General features: G+C 48.2%; 1 protein-coding gene across 1 annotated transcript in view; it reads right to left on the bottom strand.

Annotated features, from left to right (window-relative positions):
- Positions 1–3,434: 3,434 nt before the first annotated feature.
- Positions 3,435–22,695, bottom strand: part of LOC129869447 (P protein-like) — a 77,227-nt gene continuing 57,966 nt past the window's right edge. Inside the window, exon 9 of the mRNA XM_055943876.1 lies at positions 3,435–7,478. Coding sequence (XP_055799851.1) covers positions 7,391–7,478 — 88 coding nt within the window. The 3' untranslated portion in view covers positions 3,435–7,390. The remainder of the gene's footprint in view (positions 7,479–22,695) is intronic.

Raw genomic sequence — 22,695 nt, 5'->3', positions numbered from 1 at the left:
TGTAATCTGACGCTAACATGTAATCTGATGCTAACATGTAATCTGATGCTTTTACATGTAATATGATGCTTTTACATGTATTCTGATGTTCTATCATGTAATCTGGTGCTCTTAAAATTTAGGGTTAGCCCCCTTTTTTTTTCAATTGTTGCCTAAAATGACAAACCCAAATCTAACTGCCTGTATCTCAGGACATGAACCTTGGTACCATTTGAAAGGAAACACTTTAAATTTGTGGAAATGTGAAAGGAATGAAGGAGGATGTACCACATTAGATCTGGTAATAGATAATACAACCCCCCCAAAATTATTTGTTTTTCTTTTTTTTTGTACCATCATTTTTTTAAACGCAAGAGAAAGGCCATAATGTATTATTCCAGCCCAGGTGCAATTTAGATTTTGGCCACTAGATGGCAGCAGTGTATGTGCAAAGTTTTAGACTGATCCAAGGAACCATTGCATATCTGTTCAAAATGCTCTATCAAGTCTGCCCAAATGTGCCTAATTGGTTTTATAATACCTTTTCAAATTCATAAATGTGCACTCTCCTCAAACAATAGCATGGTATTATTTCACTGTAATGTCTACTGTAAATTGGACAGTGCAGTTGGGTTAACAAGAACTAGATTAACATATCTGCCCATATCAGATATGTCTATGTCCTGGGATTTATTTTTGTTACTTACAGCCTCATGCTAATCACAGTAGATACGTTAGCTCAACCGTCCCGCTGAGGGGACACCGATCCCGTAGAGGTTCAATGTAATCTGATGCTCTAACATGTAATCGGACGCTTTTACATGTAATCTGATGCTTTTACATGTAATCTGATGCTTTTACATGTAATCTGATGTTTTTATATGTAATCTGATGCTCTTAAATGTACATGAAATCTGATTCTTTTACATGTTGTCGATTCATGTGTCCATGCCAGTACATGCCTGTATGTTTAAATATGTAGATTTTTACCCCATGAAGATTCAGAGAGGACCAGAAAAAGGATCTCCCCTACCTAACACCTGTCTGTCTGCAGCCTACACAACCCATGGCTAAATCCTAAATGGTACCCTAGTCCCTATGTAGTCATATGCAGAGCCAGGACCCTGGTCAAAAGTAGTGCACTATATAGGGAGTAGGGTGCCATTTGGGATGCAGTTATGTGTCTCTCCAGTCATGTGTTCAGGAAGTGAGAAACGGACTCTGCAGTACCTTTTGAACCAAGGTGTTACAGTTAAGAAAAGATGGTGCTGCTGGGCACTGGAGCAGGTGTAGAGAGGTAGAGAGGCTAGCTGTCTCATTGGAGCAGGTGTAGAGAGGTAGAGAGGCTAGCTGTCTCATTGGAGCAGGTGTAGAGAGGTAGAGAGGCTAGCTGTCTCATTGGAGCAGGTGTAGAGAGGTAGAGAGGCTAGCTGTCTCATTGGAGCAGGTGTAGAGAGGTAGAGAGGCTAGCTGTCTCATTGGAGCAGGTGTAGAGAGGTAGAGGCTAGCTGTCTCATTGGAGCAGGTGTAGAGAGGCTAGCTGTCTCATTGGAGCAGGTGTAGAGAGGTAGAGAGGCTACCTGTCTCATTGGAACAGGTGTAGAGAGGCTAGCTGTCTCATTGGAGCAGGTGTAGAGAGGTAGAGAGGCTAGCTGTTTCATTGGAGCAGGTGTAGAAAGGCTAGCTGTCTCATTGGAGCAGGTGTAGAGAGGTAGAGAGGCTAGCTGTCTCATTGGAGCAGGTGTAGAGAGGTAGAGAGGCTAGCTGTCTCATTGGAGCAGGTGTAGAGAGGCTAGCTGTCTCATTGGAGCAGGTGTAGAGAGGTAGAGAGGCTAGCTGTCTCATTGGAGCAGGTGTAGAGAGGTAGAGAGGCTAGCTGTCTCATTGGAGCAGGTGTAGAGAGGTAGAGAGGCTAGCTGTCTCATTGGAGCAGGTGTAGAGGTAGAGAGGCTAGCTGTCTCATTGGAGCAGGTGTAGAGAGGTAGAGAGGCTAGCTGTCTCATTGGAGCAGGTGTAGAGAGGTAGAGAGGCTAGCTGTCTCATTGGAGCAGGTGTAGAGAGGTAGAGAGGCTAGCTGTCTCATTGGAGCAGGTGTAGAGAGGTAGAGAGGCTAGCTGTCTCATTGGAGCAGGTGTAGAGAGGTAGAGAGGCTAGCTGTCTCATTGGAGCAGGTCTAGAGAGGTAGAGAGGCTAGCTGTCTCATTGGAGCAGGTCTAGAGAGGTAGAGAGGCTAGCTGTCTCATTGGAGCAGGTGTAGAGAGGCTAGCTGTCTCATTGGAGCAGGTGTAGAGAGGTAGAGAGGCTAGCTGTCTCATTGGAGCAGGTGTAGAGAGGCTAGCTGTCTCATTGGAGCAGGTGTAGAGAGGTAGAGAGGCTAGCTGTCTCATTGGAGCAGGTGTAGAGAGGTAGAGAGGCTAGCTGTCTCATTGGAGCAGGTGTAGAGAGGTAGAGAGGCTAGCTGTCTCATTGGAGCAGGTGTAGAGAGGCTAGCTGTCTCATTGGAGCAGGTGTAGAGAGGCTAGCTGTCTCATTGGAGCAGGTGTAGAGAGGTAGAGAGGCTAGCTGTCTCATTGGAGCAGGTGTAGAGAGGTAGAGAGGCTAGCTGTCTCATTGGAGCAGGTGTAGAGAGGTAGAGAGGCTAGCTGTCTCATTGGAGCAGGTGTAGAGAGGTAGAGAGGCTAGATGTTTGTATTCCAATCATATGTGTACCTGTGGCTGTATTCTAACCATGTGTACCTGTATTCTAACCATGTGTGTACCTGTGGCTGTATTCTAACCATGTTACCTGTATTCTAACCATGTGTACCTGTATTCTAACCATATGTGTACCTGTGGCTGTATTCTAACCATGTTACCTGTAATCTAAACATGTGTACCTGTATTCTAACCATATGTGTACCTGTGGCTGTATTCTAACCATGTTACCTGTAATCTAAACATGTGTACCTGTATTCTAATCATATGTGTACCTGTGGCTGTATTCTAACCATGTTACCTGTAATCTAAACATGTGTACCTGTATTCTAACCATGTGTACCTGTATTCTAACCATATGTGTACCTGTGGCTGTATTCTAACCATGTTACCTGTAATCTAAACATGTGTACCTGTATTCTAACCATGTGTACCTGTATTCTAACCATATGTGTACCTGTGGCTGTATTCTAATCATATGTGTACCTGTACCTCGCCCCTCCCTGAGTCAGTCCTCACCCCTCCCTGAGTCAGTCCTCGCCCCCTCCCTGAGTCAGTCCTCGCCCCCTCCCTGAGTCAGTCTTCGCTCTCGCCCCTCCCTGAGTCAGTCCTCGCCCCTCCCTGAGTCAGTCCTCGCCCCCTCGCTGAGTCAGTCCTCGCCCCTCCCTGAGTCAGTCCTCGCCCCCTCCCTGAGTCAGTCCTCGCCCCTCCCTGAGTAAGAGTGTGAGCATTCTACCTTGAAAACAATCAGACCAGTAAAATTCCATCACTTGTTTCAGGTTTTATTGTTCTTAATGTCCATCGGTGTTTCTCAGTAAGAAGGCTGCTCCGGGCTGGAGGGTTGCTGCAGTACACACATTATGGTTCAATCTATATCCAGACCATGACAGAGCAACACATTGACATTATGGGTTTTGAGCTGGACACTGTGGAATGGTGTGGCCTATTAAGTACATCGGCAATAATGTCATTAAACATTGTCTATGTTAAATATGACTAACTAGGTTAAATCATTGGGATTAAATAGGAATATGCATTAAAAGGATATAACATACAAGATTACAACATACTACCCATCGTATTCATCCTAGTCTTCATAGGAGTATTTCCTTCATTTCTGATTTTATATTTGATTGTTTAAGAAACTAAGACCTGGATTCCATCAGATCGAGCGGTAACCAGCGGTAACCAGCGGTAAACAGTGGTAACCAGCGTTAACCAGAGGTAACCAGTGGTAACCAGCGTTAACCAGAGGTAACCAGAGGTAACCAGAGGTAACCAGTGGTAACCAGTGGTAACCAGAGGTAACCAGAGGTAACCAGTGGTAACCAGTGGTAACCAGAGGTAACCAGTGGTAACCAGAGGTAACCAGCGGTAACCAGAGGTAACCAGCGGTAACCAGCGGTAACCAGCGGTAACCAGCGGTAACCAGAGGTAACCAGCGGTAAGCAGCGGTAAGCAGCGTTAACCAGCGGTAACCAGCGGTAACCAGCGGTAACCAGCGGTAACCAGCGGTAACCAGAGGTAACCAGCGGTAACCAGAGGTAACCAGCGGTAAGCAGCGGTAAGCAGCGTTAACCAGAGGTAACCAGTGGTAACCAGAGGTAACCAGTGGTAACCAGAGGTAACCAGAGGTAACCAGCGGTAACCAGCGGTAACCAGCGGTAACCAGCGGTAACCAGCGGTAACCAGAGGTAACCAGCGGTAACCAGCGGTAACCAGTGGTAACCAGCGGTAACCAGAGGTAACCAGAGGTAACCAGAGGTAACCAGAGGTAACCAGCGGTAACCAGCGGTAACCAGCGGTAACCAGCGGTAACCAGAGGTAACCAGCGGTAACCAGCGGTAAGCAGCGTTAACCAGCGGTGGCCGACATTCGCATAGCAGATGTTGTGGCGGTTTTGGAGGCGTGACTGTGGTGTGAGCTGACATATTGGTGAGCGGCTGCTCATGTGTCAAAAACCCCTCCCTTCCTCATTACCCATAATGCGCTAGAAGTTCAGAACGGCCCTATCGATTGAAATAATGACTCTCAATGTCAAACCATTGATGTTAGGCTTTTGTTTGTTTTCATGTTTGGATGGGAGGATTCACGCCCGTCTAATTCGAGTGTTTGATGTTCTAACACGGCTGTACGGGATTTTGTCGGATTATTGTGGGGTGTGGTTTCGTTGTATCCAATGGCAGTGTCCACGATCAGTGGTGTAAAGTACTCTAAGTAAAAAAACCTTTAAAGTACTACTTAAGAAGTTTTTTCGGGTAGCTGTACTTTACTATTTACATTTGTGACTACTTTTACTTCACTACATTCCTTAAGAAAATATTGTACATTAGAAAAAAAATAAAAAACAAGAAAATGGTGCCATCTGGTTTGCTTAATATAAGGAATTTGAAATAATTTATACATTTACTTTTAATACTTAAATATCTTTTAACCAAATACTTTTAGATTTTTACTCCAGTAGTATTTTACTGGGTGACTTTTACTGAGTCATTTTTTGAGTCATTTTCTATTGAGGTATCTTTACTTTAACTCAAGTATGAGAGTTGGGTACTTTTTCCACCACTGTCCACGATAAGGTAGGTATCGTATCGCAACAAGCAGCTTGTGGATTTGACAGCTCTAACGCAGCTATGCGGATGTCAATCTAATTGAATCCAGCCCAAAGTCAGGCCTACATACAACCTTGTAATAGGCCACAGAAACATCCCTTTTGTTGGTTAACAGGGCCATGATGATGATTCCATATAATGTAGCTCAGCTGATTCAGAGTTTTGAGCACCAAAAAAATTACATGAAAAATCGTAATATTTTAATAATATACCCATATAAGCAGAAGCACCATGGAGAGCCCTGCGGATCTGGAGAGCACCACAGAGAGCCCTGTGGATCTAAAGAGCACCATGGAGAGCCCTGTGGATCTGGAGAGCACCACAGAGAGCCCTGCGGATCTGGAGAGCACCACAGAGAGCCCTGTGGATCTGGAGAGCACCACAGAGAGCCCTGTGGATCTGGAGAGCACCACAGAGAGCCCTGTGGATCTGGAGAGCACCACAGAGAGCCCTGCGGATCTGGAGAGCACCACGGAGAGCCCTGTGGATCTAAAGAGCACCATGGAGAGCCCTGTGGATCTAAAGAGCACCATGGAGAGCCCTGTGGATCTAAAGAGCACCATGGAGAGCCCTGTGGATCTAAAGAGCACCATGGAGAGCCCTGCGGATCTGGAGAGCACCATGGAGAGCCCTGCGGATCTGGAGAGCACCATGGAGAGCCCTGTGGATCTAAAGAGCACCATGGAGAGCCCTGCGGATCTAAAGAGCACCATGGAGAGCCCTGCAGATCTGGAGAGCACCATGGAGAGCCCTGTGGATCTAAAGAGCACCATGGAGAGCCCTGTGGATCTAAAGAGCACCACGGAGAGCCCTGCGGATCTAAAGAGCACCACAGAGAGCCCTGTGGATCTAAAGAGCACCACAGAGAGCCCTGCGGATCTAAAGAGCACCACGGAGAGCCCTGCGGATCTAAAGAGCACCATGGAGAGCCCTGTGGATCTAAAGAGCACCACGGAGAGCCCTGCGGATCTAAAGAGCACCATGGAGAGCCCTGTGGATCTAAAGAGCACCATGGAGAGGGCTGTACAATGAAGAGCGCCATGGAGAGATAGAGAGGGCTGTAGACTGAAGAGCACCATGGAGAGAGATAGAGAGGGCTGTAGACTGAAGAGCACCATGGAGAGAGATAGAGAGGGCTGTAGACTGAAGACCACCGTAGAGAGATAGAGAGGGCTGTAGAATGAAGAGCGCCATGGAGAGATAGAGAGGGCTGTAGACTGAAGAGCACCATGGAGAGAGATAGAGAGGGCTGTAGAATGAAGAGCACCATGGAGAGATAGAGAGGGCTGTAGACTGAAGAGCACCATGGAGAGATAGAGAGGACTGTAGAATGAAGAGCGCCATGGAGAGATAGAGAGGGCTGTAGACTGAAGAGCACCATGGAGAGAGATAGAGAGGGCTGTAGACTGAAGAGCACCATGGAGAGATAGAGGGCTATAGACTGAAGAGCACTATGGAGAGATAGAGAGGGCTGTAGACTGAAGAGCACTATGGAGAGATAGAGAGGGCTGTAGACTGAAGAGATCCATGGAGAGATAGAGGGCTGTAGAATGAAGAGCTCCATGGAGAGATAGAGAGGGCTGTAGACTGAAGAGCTCCATGGAGAGATAGAGAGGACTGTAGAATGAAGAGCACTATGGAGAGATAGAGAGGGCTGTAGACTGAAGAGATCCATGGAGAGATAGAGGGCTGTAGAATGAAGAGCTCCATGGAGAGAGATAGAGAGGGCTGTAGACTGAAGAGCTCCATGGAGAGATAGAGAGGGCTGTAGACTGAAGAGCTCCATGGAGAGATCTATAGACTGAGGCCATGTAGTGTAGAAAAGCCCTGGCTCCGTTTGCTCTAAGTGTAAATGATGATCCATTCACTTTAGCTTGTTTTCCTCATGTTGCAACACATCACTGTTGTAGGCTAACTACTGCATATCATAACTGTCATGTGACAGTTATGATATGGGTACTCGAGATGACGTCCACCGCTTTCCAAATGAGCTGAAACTTTGAATCTGTGAAGGAACTTTTGAGCTGCATCCAACATTTTGAAACTCTCTGTATCTCACACATTCACTCAAACAGTCTCTCTTTGGTAGTGCAGTGGGGAGCAGGTTAGAGGGTCCAGCCCAGTCCGATGATTGTGGCCAGCAGGTAGCACATCCCTAAGGTACAGGTCATTAGCATCATGGGGAAGCCTAGCCTGGAAACAACAAGAAACACAACAACACATTGTCAACATACTGTACCATGAATGACAAACAACGACTAGCAGACCTGATCTAGAGCGACTAGCAGACCTGATCTAGAGTGACTAGCAGACCTGATCTAGAGCGACTAGCAGACCTGATCTAGAGTGACTAGCAGACCTGATCTAGAGCAACCAGCAGACCTGATCTAGAGCGACTAGCAGACCTGATCTAGAGCGACTAGCAGACCTGATCTAGAGCGACTAGCAGACCTGATCTAGAGTGACTAGCAGACCTGATCTAGAGCGACTAGCAGACCTGATCTAGAGTGACTAGCAGACCTGATCTAGAGCAACCAGCAGACCTGATCTAGAGCGACTAGCAGACCTGATCTAGAGCGACTAGCAGACCTGATCTAGAGTGACTAGCAGACCTGATCTAGAGCGACTAGCAGACCTGATCTAGAGCGACTAGCAGACCTGATCTAGAGCAACCAGCAGACCTGATCTAGAGCGACTAGCAGACCTGATCTAGAGCGACTAGCAGACCTGATCTAGAGCGACCAGCAGACCTGATCTAGAGCGACTAGCAGACCTGATCTAGAGTGACTAGCAGACCTGATATAGAGCGACTAGCAGACCTGATCTAGAGCGACTAGCAGACCTGATCTAGAGCAAACAGCAGACCTGATCTAGAGCGACTAGCAGACCTGATCTAGAGCGACTAGCAGACCTGATCTAGAGCGACTAGCAGACCTGATCTAGAGCGACCAGCAGACCTGATCTAGAGTGACTAGCAGACCTGATCTAGAGCGACTAGCAGACCTGATCTAGAGCAACCAGCAGACCTGATCTAGAGCGACTAGCAGACCTGATCTAGAGTGACTAGCAGACCTTATCTAGAGCGACTAGCAGACCTGATCTAGAGCGACTAGCAGACCTTAACTAGTGACCAGCAGACCTGATCTAGAGCGACTAGCAGACCTGATCTAGAGCGACTAGCAGACCTGATCTAGAGTGACTAGCAGACCTGATCTAGAGTGACTAGCAGACCTGATATAGAGCGACTAGCAGACCTGATCTAGAGCGACTAGCAGACCTGATCTAGAGCGACTAGCAGACCTGATCTAGAGCGACTAGCAGACCTGATCTAGAGCGACTAGCAGACCTGATCTAGAGCGACTAGCAGACCTGATCTAGAGCGACCAGCAGACCTGATCTAGAGTGACTAGCAGACCTGATCTAGAGCGACTAGCAGACCTGATCTAGAGCAACCAGCAGACCTGATCTAGAGAGACTAGCAGACCTGATCTAGAGCGACTAGCAGACCTTAACTAGTGACTAGCAGACCTTATCTAGAGCGACTAGCAGACCTTAACTAGTGACTAGCAGACCTGATCTAGAGTGACTAGCAGACCTGATCTAGAGCGACTAGCAGATCTTATCTAGAGCGACAAGCAGACCTGATCTAGAGTGACTAGCAGACCTGATCTAGAGTGACTAGCAGACCTGATCTAGAGTGACTAGCAGACCGTATCTAGAGTGACTAGCAGACCTTAACTAGAGTGACTAGCAGACCTTATCTAGAGCGACCAGCAGACCTGATCTAGAGTGACTAGCAGACCTGATCTAGAGCGACTAGCAGACCTTAACTAGTGACCAGCAGACCTGATCTAGAGCGACTAGCAGACCTTAACTAGAGCGACCAGCAGACCTGATCTAGAGCGACCAGCAGACCTTATCTAGAGCGACTAGCAGACCTTATCTAGAGCGACCAGCAGACCTGATCTAGAGCGACTAGCAGACCTTATCTAGAGTGACTAGCAGACCTGATCTAGAGCGACTAGGAGACCTGGTCTAGAGCGACCAGCAGACCTGATCTAGAGTGACTAGCAGACCTGATCTAGAGCGACTAGCAGACCTGATCTAGAGCGACCAGTAGACCTGATCTAGAGCGACTAGCAGACCTGATCTAGAGCGACTAGCAGACCTTAACTAGTGACTAGCAGACCTTATCTAGAGCGACTAGCAGACCTTAACTAGTGACTAGCAGACCTGATCTAGAGCGACTAGCAGACCTGATCTAGAGCGACTAGCAGACCGTGACTAGCAGACCTTATCTAGAGCGACTAGCAGACCGTATCTAGAGTGACTAGCAGACCTTAACTAGAGTGACTAGCAGACCTTATCTAGAGCGACCAGCAGACCTGATCTAGAGTGACTAGCAGACCTGATCTAGAGCGACTAGCAGACCTTAACTAGTGACCAGCAGACCTGATCTAGAGCGACTAGCAGACCTTAACTAGAGCGACCAGCAGACCTGATCTAGAGCGACCAGCAGACCTTATCTAGAGCGACTAGCAGACCTTATCTAGAGCGACCAGCAGACCTGATCTAGAGTGACTAGCAGACCTTATCTAGAGTGACTAGCAGACCTGATCTAGAGCGACTAGGAGACCTGGTCTAGAGCGACCAGCAGACCTGATCTAGAGTGACTAGCAGACCTGATCTAGAGCGACCAGCAGACCTGATCTAGAGCGACCAGCAGACCTGATCTAGAGCGACTAGCAGACCTTAACTAGTGACTAGCAGACCTTATCTAGAGCGACTTGCAGACCTTAACTAGTGACTAGCAGACCTGATCTAGAGCGACTAGCAGACCTGATCTAGAGCGACTAGCAGACCGTGACTAGCAGACCTTATCTAGAGCGACTAGCAGACCGTATCTAGAGCGACCAGCAGACCTTAACTAGTGACTAGCAGACCTTATCTAGAGCGACCAGCAGACCTGATCTAGAGCGACTAGCAGATCTTATCTAGAGCGACTAGCAGACCTGATCTAGAGTGACTAGCAGACCTGATCTAGAGTGACTAGCAGACTTTAACTAGAGTGACTAGCAGACCGTATCTAGAGTGACTAGCAGACCTTAACTAGAGTGACTAGCAGACCTGATCTAGAGTGACTAGCAGACCTGATCTAGAGCGACTAGCAGACCTGATCTAGAGCGACTAGCAGACCTTAACTAGTGACCAGCAGACCTGATCTAGAGCGACCAGCAGACCTGATCTAGAGCGACTAGCAGACCTTATCTAGAGCGACCAGCAGACCTTATCTAGAGCGACTAGCAGACCTGATCTAGAGCGACTAGCAGACCTTACCTAGAGAGACTAGCAGACCTTATCTAGAGCGACCAGCAGACCTTATCTAGAGCGACTAGCAGACCTGATCTAGAGCGACTAGCAGACCTGATCTAGAGCGACTAGCAGACCTGATCTAGAGTGACTAGCAGACCTGATCTAGAGCGACTAGCAGACCTTATCTAGAGTGACTAGCAGACCTGATCTAGAGCGACTAGCAGACCTTATCTAGAGCGACTAGCAGACCTGATCTAGAGCGACTAGCAGACCTTAACTAGTGACTAGCAGACCTGATCTAGAGCGACTAGCAGACCTGATCTAGAGCGACTAGCAGAACTGATCTAGAGCCACCAGCAGATCTGATCTAGAGCGACTAGCAGACCTGATCTAGAGCGACTAGCAGACCTGATCTAGAGCGACTAGCAGACCTGATCTAGAGCGACCAGCAGACCTTATCTAGAGCGACTAGCAGACCTTATCTAGAGTGACAAGCAGACCTTATCTAGAGCGACTAGCAGACCTGATCTAGAGCGACTAGCAGACCTTAACTAGTGACTAGCAGACCTTATCTAGAGCGACTAGCAGACCTTAACTAGTGACTAGCAGACCTGATCTAGAGCGACTAGCAGACCTGATCTAGAGCGACTAGCAGACCGTGACTAGCAGACCTTATCTAGAGCGACTAACAGACCGTATCTAGAGTGACTAGCAGACCTTAACTAGAGTGACTAGCAGACCTTATCTAGAGCGATCAGCAGACCTGATCTAGAGTGACTAGCAGACCTGATCTAGAGCGACTAGCAGACCTTAACTAGTGACCAGCACACCTGATCTAGAGCGACTAGCAGACCTTAACTAGAGCGACCAGCAGACCTGATCTAGAGCGACCAGCAGACTTTATCTAGAGCGACTAGCAGACCTTATCTAGAGCGACCAGCAGACCTGATCTAGAGCGACTAGCAGACCTTATCTAGAGCGACTAGCAGACCTTATCTAGAGTGACTAGCAGACCTGATCTAGAGCGACTAGGAGACCTGATCTAGAGCGACTAGCAGACCTGATCTAGAGCGACTAGCAGACCTTAACTAGTGACTAGCAGACCTTATCTAGAGCGACTAGCAGACCTTAACTAGTGACTAGCAGACCTGATCTAGAGCGACTAGCAGACCTGATCTAGAGCGACTAGCAGACCGTGACTAGCAGACCTTATCTAGAGCGACTAGCAGACCGTATCTAGAGCGACCAGCAGACCTTAACTAGTGACTTGCAGACCTTATCTAGAGCGACCAGCAGACCTGATCTAGAGCGACCAGCAGACCTTAACTAGTGACTAGCAGACCTTATCTAGAGCGACCAGCAGACCTGATCTAGAGCGACTAGCAGATCTTATCTAGAGCGACTAGCAGACCTGATCTAGAGTGACTAGCAGACCTGATCTAGAGCGACTAGCAGACCTGATCTAGAGCGACCAGCAGACCTGATCTAGAGCGACTAGCAGACCTGATCTAGAGCGACTAGCAGACCTTAACTAGTGACTAGCAGACCTTATCTAGAGCGACTAGCAGACCTTAACTAGTGACTAGCAGACCTGATCTAGAGCGACTAGCAGACCTGATCTAGAGCGACTAGCAGACCGTGACTAGCAGACCTTATCTAGAGCGACTAGCAGACCTGATCTAGAGCGACCAGCAGACCTTAACTAGTGACTAGCAGACCTTATCTAGAGCGACCAGCAGACCTGATCTAGAGCGACTAGCAGATCTTATCTAGAGCGACTAGCAGACCTGATCTAGAGTGACTAGCAGACCTGATCTAGAGTGACTAGCAGACCTTAACTAGAGTGACTAGTAGACCGTATCTAGAGTGACTAGCAGACCTTAACTAGAGTGACTAGCAGACCTGATCTAGAGTGACTAGCAGACCTGATCTAGAGCGACTAGCAGACCTGATCTAGAGCGACTAGCAGACCTTAACTAGTGACCAGCAGACCTGATCTAGAGCGACCAGCAGACCTTATCTAGAGCGACTAGCAGACCTGATCTAGAGCGACTAGCAGACCTTATCTAGAGAGACTAGCAGACCTTATCTAGAGCGACCAGCAGACCTTATCTAGAGCGACTAGCAGACCTGATCTAGAGCGACTAGCAGACCTGATCTAGAGCGACTAGCAGACCTGATCTAGAGTGACTAGCAGACCTGATCTAGAGCGACTAGCAGACCTTATCTAGAGTGACTAGCAGACCTGATCTAGAGCGACTAGCAGACCTTATCTAGAGCGACTAGCAGACCTGATCTAGAGCGACTAGCAGACCTTAACTAGTGACTAGCAGACCTGATCTAGAGCGACTAGCAGACCTGATCTAGAGCGACTAGCAGAACTGATCTAGAGCGACCAGCAGATCTGATCTAGAGCGACTAGCAGACCTGATCTAGAGCGACTAGCAGACCTGATCTAGAGCGACTAGCAGACCTGATCTAGAGCGACCAGCAGACCTTATCTAGAGCGACTAGCAGACCTTATCTAGAGTGACAAGCAGACCTTATCTAGAGCGACTAGCAGACCTGATCTAGAGCGACTAGCAGACCTTAACTAGTGACTAGCAGACCTTATCTAGAGCGACTAGCAGACCTTAACTAGTGACTAGCAGACCTGATCTAGAGCGACTAGCAGACCTGATCTAGAGCGACTAGCAGACCGTGACTAGCAGACCTTATCTAGAGCGACTAACAGACCTTAACTAGAGTGACTAGCAGACCTTAACTAGAGTGACTAGCAGACCTTAACTAGAGCGACTAGCAGACCTGATCTAGAGTGACTAGCAGACCTGATCTAGAGCGACTAGCAGACCTGATCTAGAGCGACTAGCAGACCTTAACTAGTGACCAGCAGACCTGATCTAGAGCGACCAGCAGACCTGATCTAGAGCGACTAGCAGACCTTATCTAGAGCGACCAGCAGACCTTATCTAGAGCGACTAGCAGACCTGATCTAGAGCGACTAGCAGACCTTATCTAGAGAGACTAGCAGACCTTATCTAGAGCGACCAGCAGACCTTATCTAGAGCGACCAGCAGACCTGATCTAGAGCGACTAGCAGACCTGATCTAGAGCGACTAGCAGACCTGATCTAGAGTGACTAGCAGACCTGATCTAGAGCGACTAGCAGACCTGATCTAGAGCGACTAGCAGACCTTATCTAGTGTGACTAGCAGACCTTATCTAGAGAGACTAGCAGACCTTATCTAGAGCGACTAGCAGACCTGATCTAGAGTGACTTTATTCTCTGTATTTATTGTGAATTTATTGAGTGCAGCACCATTCCGGGTCTTTATAGAGTGTAGCACCATTCTGGGTCTTTATAGAGTGTAGCACCATTCTGGGTCTGTATAGAGTGTAGCACCATTCTGGGTCTTTATAGAGTGTAGCACCATTCTGGGTCTTTATAGAGTGTAGCACCATTCTGGGTCTTTATAGAGTGTAGCACCATTCTGGGTCTTTATAGAGTGTAGCACCATTCTGGGTCTTTATAGAGTGTAGCACCATTCTGGGTCTTTATAGAGTGTAGCACCATTCTGGGTCTTTATAGAGTGCTGCACCATTCTGGGTCTTTATAGAGTGTAGCACCATTCTGGGTCTTTATAGAGTGTAGCACCATTCTGGGTCTTTATAGAGTGTAGCACCATTCTGGGTATTTATAGAGTGCAGCACCATTCTGGGTCTTTATAGAGTGTAGCACCATTCTGGGTCTTTATAGAGTGTAGCACCATTCTGGGTCTTTATAGAGTGTAGCACCATTCTGGGTCTTTATAGAGTGTAGCACCATTCTGGGTCTTTATAGAGTGTAGCACCATTCTGGGTCTGTATAGAGTGTAGCACCATTCTGGGTCTTTATAGAGTGTAGCACCATTCTGGGTATTTATTGTGAATTTATAGTGTAGCACCAGAGCCTTACACAGTTGCTGCCAAATACACTGAGTGGACAAAACATTATGAACATAGACTGACCAGGTGAATCCAGACGAAAGCTGTGATCTCTTATTGAATCGACTTGTTAAATCCACTTCAATCAGTGTAGATGAAGAGGAGGAGACGGGTTAAAGAAGGATTTTTAAGCCTTGAGACAATTGAGACGTGGATTGTGTCTGTGTGCCATTCAGAGGGTGAATTGGCAAGACAAAATATTTATAGTGCATCCCGAAAATATTCAGACCCCTTCACTTTTTCAAAATGTTTTGCCTCAATCTACACACAATATCCCATAATGACAAAGCAAAAACAGGTTTTTAGAAATGTTTGCAAATGTATACAAAAATAAAATAATGAAATATGACATTTACATAAGTATTCAGACCCATTATGCAGTACTTTGTTGAAACACCTTTGGCTGCGATTGCCGCTTCGAGTCGTCTTGGGTATGACGCTACAAGCTTGGCACACCTGTATTTGGGGAGTTTCTCCCAATCTTCTCTGCAGATCCTCTTAAACTCTGTCAGGTTGGATGGGGAGCACATGGAGGGCTGTGCGGCCCCACTAAGAAATGCCACCCCACACCATGACTGACCCACCGCCAAACCGGTCATGCTGGAGGATGTTGCAGGCAGCAGAACGTTCTCCACGGCGTCTCCAGACTCTGTCACGTCTGTCACATGTGCTCATGTGCTCAGTGTGAACCTGCTTTCATCTGTGAAGAGCACAGGGCGCCAGTGGCGAATTTGCCAATCTTGGTGTTCTCTGGAAAATGCCAAACGTCCTGCACGGTGTTGGGCTGTAAGCACAACCCCCACCTGTGGACGTCGGGCCCTCATACCACCCTCATGGAGTCTGTTTCTGACCGTTTGAGCAGACACATGCACATTTGTGGCCTGCTGGAGGTCATTTTGCAGGGCTCCTCCTTGCACAAAGGCGGAGGTAGCGGTCCTGCTGCTGGGTTGTTGCCCTCCTACGGCCTCCACCACGTCTCCTGATGTACTGGCCTGTCTCCTGGTAGCGCCTCCATGCTCTGGACACTACGCTGACAGACACAGCAAACCTTCTTGCCACAGCTCGCATTGATGTGCCATCCTGGATGAGCTGCACTACCTGAGCCACTTGTGTGGTTTGTAGACTCCGTCTCATGCTACCACTAGAGTGAAAGCACCGCCAGCATTCAAAAGTGACCAAAACATCAGCCAGGAAGCATAGGAACTGAGAAGTGGTCTGTGGTCACCACCTGCAGAACCACTCCTTTATTGGGGGTGTCTTGCTAATTGCCTATAATTTCCACCTTTTGTTTATTCCATTTGCACAACAGCATGTGAAATTTATTGTCAATCAGTGTTGCTTCCTAAGTGGACAGTTTGATTTCACAGAAGTGTGATTGACTTGGAGTTACATTGTGTTGTTTAAGTGTTCCCTTTATTTTTTTGAGCAGTGTATATAATTTTAATGTAGTTTTGGTCACAGGCTTTGTTCTTACAGTTCCATGGGAAAACATACCAGGCTATACATTCAGCCAGGCTATACACCCAGCCAGGCTATACATTCAGCCAGGCTATACATTCAGCCAGGCTGTACACCCAGCCAGGCTATACACTCAGCCAGGCTATACACTCAGCCAGGCTATACACTCAGCCAGGCTATACACTCAGCCAGGCTATACACTCAGCCAGGCTATACACTCAGCCAGGCTATACATTCAGCCAGGCTATACACTCAGCCAGGCTATACACTCAGCCAGGCTATACACTCAGCCAGGCTATACACTCAGCCAGGCTATACACTCAGCCAGGCTATACACTCAGCCAGGCTATACACTCAGCCAGGCTATACACTCAGCCAGGCTATACATTCAGCCAGGCTATACACTCAGCCAGGCTATACACTCAGCCAGGCTATACACTCAGCCAGGCTATACACTCAGCCAGGCTATTCACTCAGCCAGGCTATACACTCAGCCAGGCTATACACTCAGCCAGGCTATACACTCAGCCAGGCTATACACTCAGCCAGGCTATACACTCAGCCAGGCTATACACTCAGCCAGGCTATACACTCAGCCAGGCTATACATTCAGCCAGGCTATACACTCAGCCAGGCTATACATTCAGCCAGGCTATACACTCAGCCAGGCTATACATTCAGCCAGGCTATACACTCAGCCAGGCTATACATTCAGCCAGGCTATACACTCAGCCAGGCTATACACTCAGCCAGACTATACATTCAGCCAGACTATACATTCAGCCAGGCTATACACTCAGCCAGGCTATACATTCAGCCAGGCTATACACTCAGCCAGACTATACACTCAGCCAGGCTATACACTCAGCCAGGCACGCAATAACTAACATACATTTTTGCTTTGATTGTTCATTGATTTTTCAGATGGATAATGATCCTGGCTGTCTAGAAGAACTGTGTGCTACAATCATGATGTCAAATGGCACAATGTCAGGTCATTTACTGGAGGAGGGGGAGGAGGAGCAGGAGGGGGAGGAGGAGCAGGAGGAGGAGGAGGAGAAGGAGGAGGAGCAGGAGGAGGAGGCATGGTTGAGGCAGCATCCCAAATGGCACCCTACTCCCTATATAGTGCACTACTTTAGACCAGAGCCCTATGGAACCCTATTCCCTATATAGTGCACTACTTTAGACCAGAGCCCTATGGAACCCTATTCCCTATATAGTGCACTACTTTAGACCAGGGTGATTTTGTATCTCTGGGCCCTAGTCAAATGTAGTGCACTATATAGGGAGACATTTAGGATGCAGAACCTGGTTTTTGGAGTGTCAAGCAGGAATCACTGTCACCCTCTTCTGTGGGACAACTTGTTACTGCTAAATATGTAGGAGAATGACAGTACATAGTGGCAGAATGACAGTATTACCCTACCAGGTTAACTGTAAGGGTTAGGGTGGGTCTACACCAGGGATATTCAACTCTGACCCTACCAGGTTAACTGTAAGGGTTTAGGATGGGTCTACACCAGTGATATTCAACTCTGACCCTACCAGGTTAACTGTAAGGGTTTAGGATGGGTCTACACCAGTGATATTCAACTCTGACCCTACCAGGTTAACTGTAAGGGTTAGGGTGGGTCTACACCAGGGATATTCAACTCTGACCCTACCAGGTTAACTGTAAGGGTTAGGGTGGGTCTACACCAGGGATATTCAACTCTGACCCTACCAGGTTAACTGTAAGGGTTAGGGTGGGTCTACACCAGGGATATTCAACTCTGACCCTACCAGGTTATAACTGTAAGGGTTAGGGTGGGTCTACACCAGGGATATTCAACTCTGACCCTACCAGGTTAACTGTAAGGGTTTAGGGTGGGTCTACACCAGGGATATTCAACTCTGACCCTACCAGGTTAACTGTAAGGGTTTAGGGAGGTTCTACACCAGGGATATTCAACTCTGACCCTACCAGGTTAACTGTAAGGGTTAGGGTGGGTCTACACCAGGGATATTCAACTCTGACCCTACCAGGTTAACTGTAAGGGTTAGGGTGGGTCTACACCAGGGATATTCAACTCTGACCCTACCAGGTTATAACTGTAAGGGTTAGGGTGGGTCTACACCAGGGATATTCAACTCTGACCCTACCAGGTTAACTGTAAGGGTTTAGGGAGGTTCTACACCAGGGATATTCAACTCTGACCCTACCAGGTTATAACTGTAAGGGTTAGGGTGGGTCTACACCAGGGATATTCAACTCTGACCCTACCAGGTTATAACTGTAAGGGTTAGGGTGGGTCTACACCAGGGATATTCAACTCTGACCCTACCAGGTTAACTGTAAGGGTTTAGGGAGGTTCTACACCAGGGATATTCAACTCTGACCCTACCAGATTAACTGTAAGGGTTTAGGATGGGTCTACACCAGGGATATTCAACTCTGACCCTACCAGGTCAACTGTAAGGGTTTAGGGTGGGTCTAAACCAGGGATATTCAACTGCTGCTTTTCTGTTCTACCTGATAATTAATTGCCCCCACCTGGTGTCCCAGTTCTAAATCAGTGCTTGTTTAGAGTGCAACAATGACCAAACGCAGTGGAACGGACATTGTAGGTCCGGAGTTCAGTTTGAAGGTCCTATGGACACATGGCGGCTTGGTGGGCCAGATTGAGCCACCACAGCAACAATATGTGTTGCCCGTTGCCACAAGGAAAGGGGCAACCAGTGAAGAACAAACAACATTGTAAATACAATCTACACTGCATGACCAAAATGTGGACACCTGCTCGACGAACATCTCATTCCGAAATAATGGGCATTAAAATATGGAATTGGTTCCCCCCCTTCGCTGCTATAACAGCCTCTACTCTTCTGGGAAGTCATTAATATGGAGTTGGACCCCCCCTTTGCTGCTATAACAGCCTCCACTCTTCTGGGAAGTCATTAATATGGAATTGGTTCCCCCCCTTTGCTGCTATAACAGCCTCCACTCTTCTGGGAAGTCATTAATATGGAATTGGTCCCCCCCCTTTGCTGCTATAACAGCCTCCACTCTTCTGGGAAGTCATTAATATGGAATTGGTTCCCCCCCTTTGCTGCTATAACAGCCTCCACTCTTCTGGGAAGTCATTAATATGGAGTTGGTCCCCCCCTTTGCTGCTATAACAGCCTCTACTCTTCTGGGAAGGCGTTCCACTAAATGTTCAAACGTTGCTGTGGGGACTTGCTTTCATTCAGTCACAAGGTGAGGTCGGCCACTGATGTTGGGCGATTAGGCCTGGCTCACAGTCGGCGTTCCAATTCACCACGATGGGGTTGGGGTCAGGGTTCTGTGCAGACCATTCAAGTTCTTCCATACTGATCTAGAAAAAACATATCTGTATGGACCTCGCTTTGTGCACGGGGGCATTGTCATGCTGAAACAGGAAAGGGCCTTCCCCAAACTGTTGCCACAAAGTTGGAAGCACAGAATCATCTAGAATGTCAATGTATGCTGTAGTGTTAATATTTCACTTCACTGGAACTAAGGGGCCCGAACCATGAAAAACAGCCCCAGACCATTATTCCTCCTCCACCAAACTTTACAGTTGGCACTATGCATTGGGGCAGGTAGCGTTCTCCTGGCATCCACCAAACCCAGATTTGTTCATCTGACTGCCAAATGGTGAAGCGTGATTCATCACTCCAGAGAACGCGTTTCCGCTGCTCCAGAGTCCATTGGCAGCGAGATTTACATCACTCCAGCCGACGCTTGGCATTGCGCATGGTGATCTTAGACTTGTGTGCGGCTGCTCAGCCATGGAAACCCATTTCATGTAGCTCCCGATTTACAGTTATTGTGCTGAGAGGCAGATTGGAACTCGGTAGTGAGTGCTGCAACCCGAGCACAGACGATTTTAGCATTTCGGCGGTCTCGTTCTGTGAGCTTGCGTGGCCTACCACTTCGCGGCTGAGCCGTTGTTGCTCCCAGACATTTCTACTTCACAATAACAGCACTTATAGTTGACCTGGGCAGCTCTTGCAGAGCAGATATTTTACAAACTGACTTGTTGGAAAGGTGACATCCTATAACGGTGCCACATTTAAAGTCGCTGAGCTCTTCAGTAAGGCCATTCTACTGACAATGTTTGTCTATGGAGATTGTATACACCTGGGTGTGGCTGAAATAGCCGAATCCACTAATTTGAAGGGGTGTCCACTATACTGCTGTATAGATAGTGTATACTAATCTGGTTATTTATTTTCCCTTTCATACTTTAACAATTTGCACATCGTTGAAATGTCTATATTCTCTTCAAACTTTTGTGAGTGTAATGTTCACCGTTCATTTCCGATTGTTTATTTTCCTTGTTTATTTAACTTTTGTTTGTCTATTTCACTTGCTTTGGCAATGTTAACATGTTTCCCATGCCAAAAAAGAGAAAACAGACAGACAGACAGAGAGAGAGAGACAGAGAGAGAGAGACACAGAGACAGAGACAGAGAGAGACAGACAGAGAGACAGAGACAGACAGAGAGAGACAGAGAGACAGACAGAGAGAGACAGAGACAGACAGAGAGACAGAGGTAGAGAGAGAGGGGGGGGTTACAACAGAGACAGAGGTAGAGAGAGAGAGGGGGGGTTACAACAGAGGGACAGAGACAGAGGTAGAGAGAGAGAGGGGGGGTTACAACAAAGAGACAGAGACAGAGGTAGAGGGAGAGAGGGGGGGTTTCAACAGAGAGACAGAGGTAGAGAGAGAGGGGGGAGAGACAGAGGTAGAGAGACAGAGACAGACAAAGAGACAGAGACAGAGGTAGAGAGGGGGGGGGGGGCTCTGTTACAACAGAGAGCTCTCCAGACACCCGTATGGCTCAAAGCAAGATCTCTTCAGTTCGGAATACACCTGCGTAGGAACCTGATCCAGACGGACCTGTGCCATAGAACTATCCCATAGCCAGTCTGGTCAGCTTGCCCAGGTGGGCCACCTCTTACTACGCCAGTGAGACAGAGCAGGGATCCCAGCCATGATGCAACACAACGCTACTTAACACCATAACTATGAATAAAATGAAGAAGAAACTGGGGCAATATTCAGTCCCATGCACTATATGAATGGTCTGTTAATCAAACTCAGGACCCACAGCACTACTGTCCGTCCCGTCCCGTCCCGTCCCGTCCGTCCGTCCGTCCGTCTGTCTGTCCGTCTGTCTGCCTGTATGCCTGTATGTCTGTCTGTCTGTCCTGTCTGTCTGTCCTCTCTGCCCTGTCTGTCTGTCCTGTCTGTCTGTCCTGTCTGTCCTGTCTGTATGCCTGTCTGTCCTGTCTGTATGCCTGTCTGTCCTGGTCTGTCCTGTCTGTATGCCTGTCTGTCCTGGTCTGTCCTGTCTGTATGCCTGTCTGTCCTGGTCTGTCCTGTCTGTCCCGTCTGTCCCGTCTGTCCTGTCTGTCCGTCTGTCTGTCCTGTCTGTATGCCTGTCTGTATGCCTGTCTGTCCTGGTCTGTCCTGTCTGTATGCCTGTCTGTCTGTCCTGTCTGTCTGTCCTGCCTGTCTGTCCTGTCTGTCCTGTCTGTCTGTCCTGCCTGTCTGTCCTGTCTGTCTGTCCTGTCTGTCTGTCCTGTCTGTCTGTCCTGTCTGTCTGTCCTGTCTGTCTGTCCTGTCTGTCTGTCCTGTCTGTCTGTCCTGTCTGTCTGTCTGTCTGTCCTGTCTGTCCTGTCTGTCCTGTCTGTCCTGTCTGTCTGTCCTGTCTGTCCTGTCTGTCCTGTCTGTCCCGTCTGTCCCGTCTGTCTGTCCCGTCTGTCCCGTCTGTCCTGTCTGTCCTGTCTGTCCTGGTCTGTCCTGTCTGTCCTGTCTGTCCTGTCTGTCCTGTCTGTCCTGTCTGTCCTGTCTGTCCTGTCTGTCCTGTCTGTCCCGTCTGTCCCGTCTGTATGCCTGTCTGTATGCCTGTCTGTCCTGTCTGTCCCGTCTGTCCCGTCTGTCCCGTCTGTCCCGTCTGTATGCCTGTCTGTCCTGTCTGTCCTGTCTGTCCTGTTTGTCCATGTCTGTCCTGTCTGTCCTGTCTGTCCTGTCTGTCCTGTCTGTCTGTTACACTTTCTAAAGAGTATACATTACAACTAAACACAGCTGTCAGTTATACTAGTCTGTGTCTGTAGTCTGTGTCAAAAAATGGATGTAGCAACTACTGACTCCAGCTTTAAATTAGTTCTGAGAAAACATTACTGGAACGTTCCACACGTCACTGGAACGTTCCACACGTCACCGGAACGTTCCAAACGTCACTGGAACGCTCCACACGTCAACGTCACTGGAACGTTCCACACGTCACTGGAACGTTTCACACGTCACTGGAACGTTCCACACGTCAACATCACTGGAACGTTTCACACCTCACTGGAACGCTCCACACCTCACTGGAACGCTCCACACCTCACTGGAACGTTCCACACGTCACTGGAACGCTCCACACCTCACTGGAACGCTCCACACCTCACTGGAACGTTCCACACGTCACTGGAACGTTCCACACGTCAACGGAACGTTCCACACGTCAACGTCACTGGAACGTTCCACACGTCACTGGAACGTTTCACAGGTCACTGGAACGTTCCACACGTCACTGGAACGTTCCACACGTCACTGGAACGTTCCACACGTCACTGGAACGTTTCACACGTCAC

The sequence above is a fragment of the Salvelinus fontinalis genome, chromosome 14 (genome assembly GCF_029448725.1).
Source record: "Salvelinus fontinalis isolate EN_2023a chromosome 14, ASM2944872v1, whole genome shotgun sequence".
NCBI lineage: Eukaryota > Metazoa > Chordata > Actinopteri > Salmoniformes > Salmonidae > Salvelinus > Salvelinus fontinalis.
The sequence above is the reverse complement of the archived record's forward strand: the minus strand, read 5'-3'. Positions and strand labels throughout refer to the sequence as shown.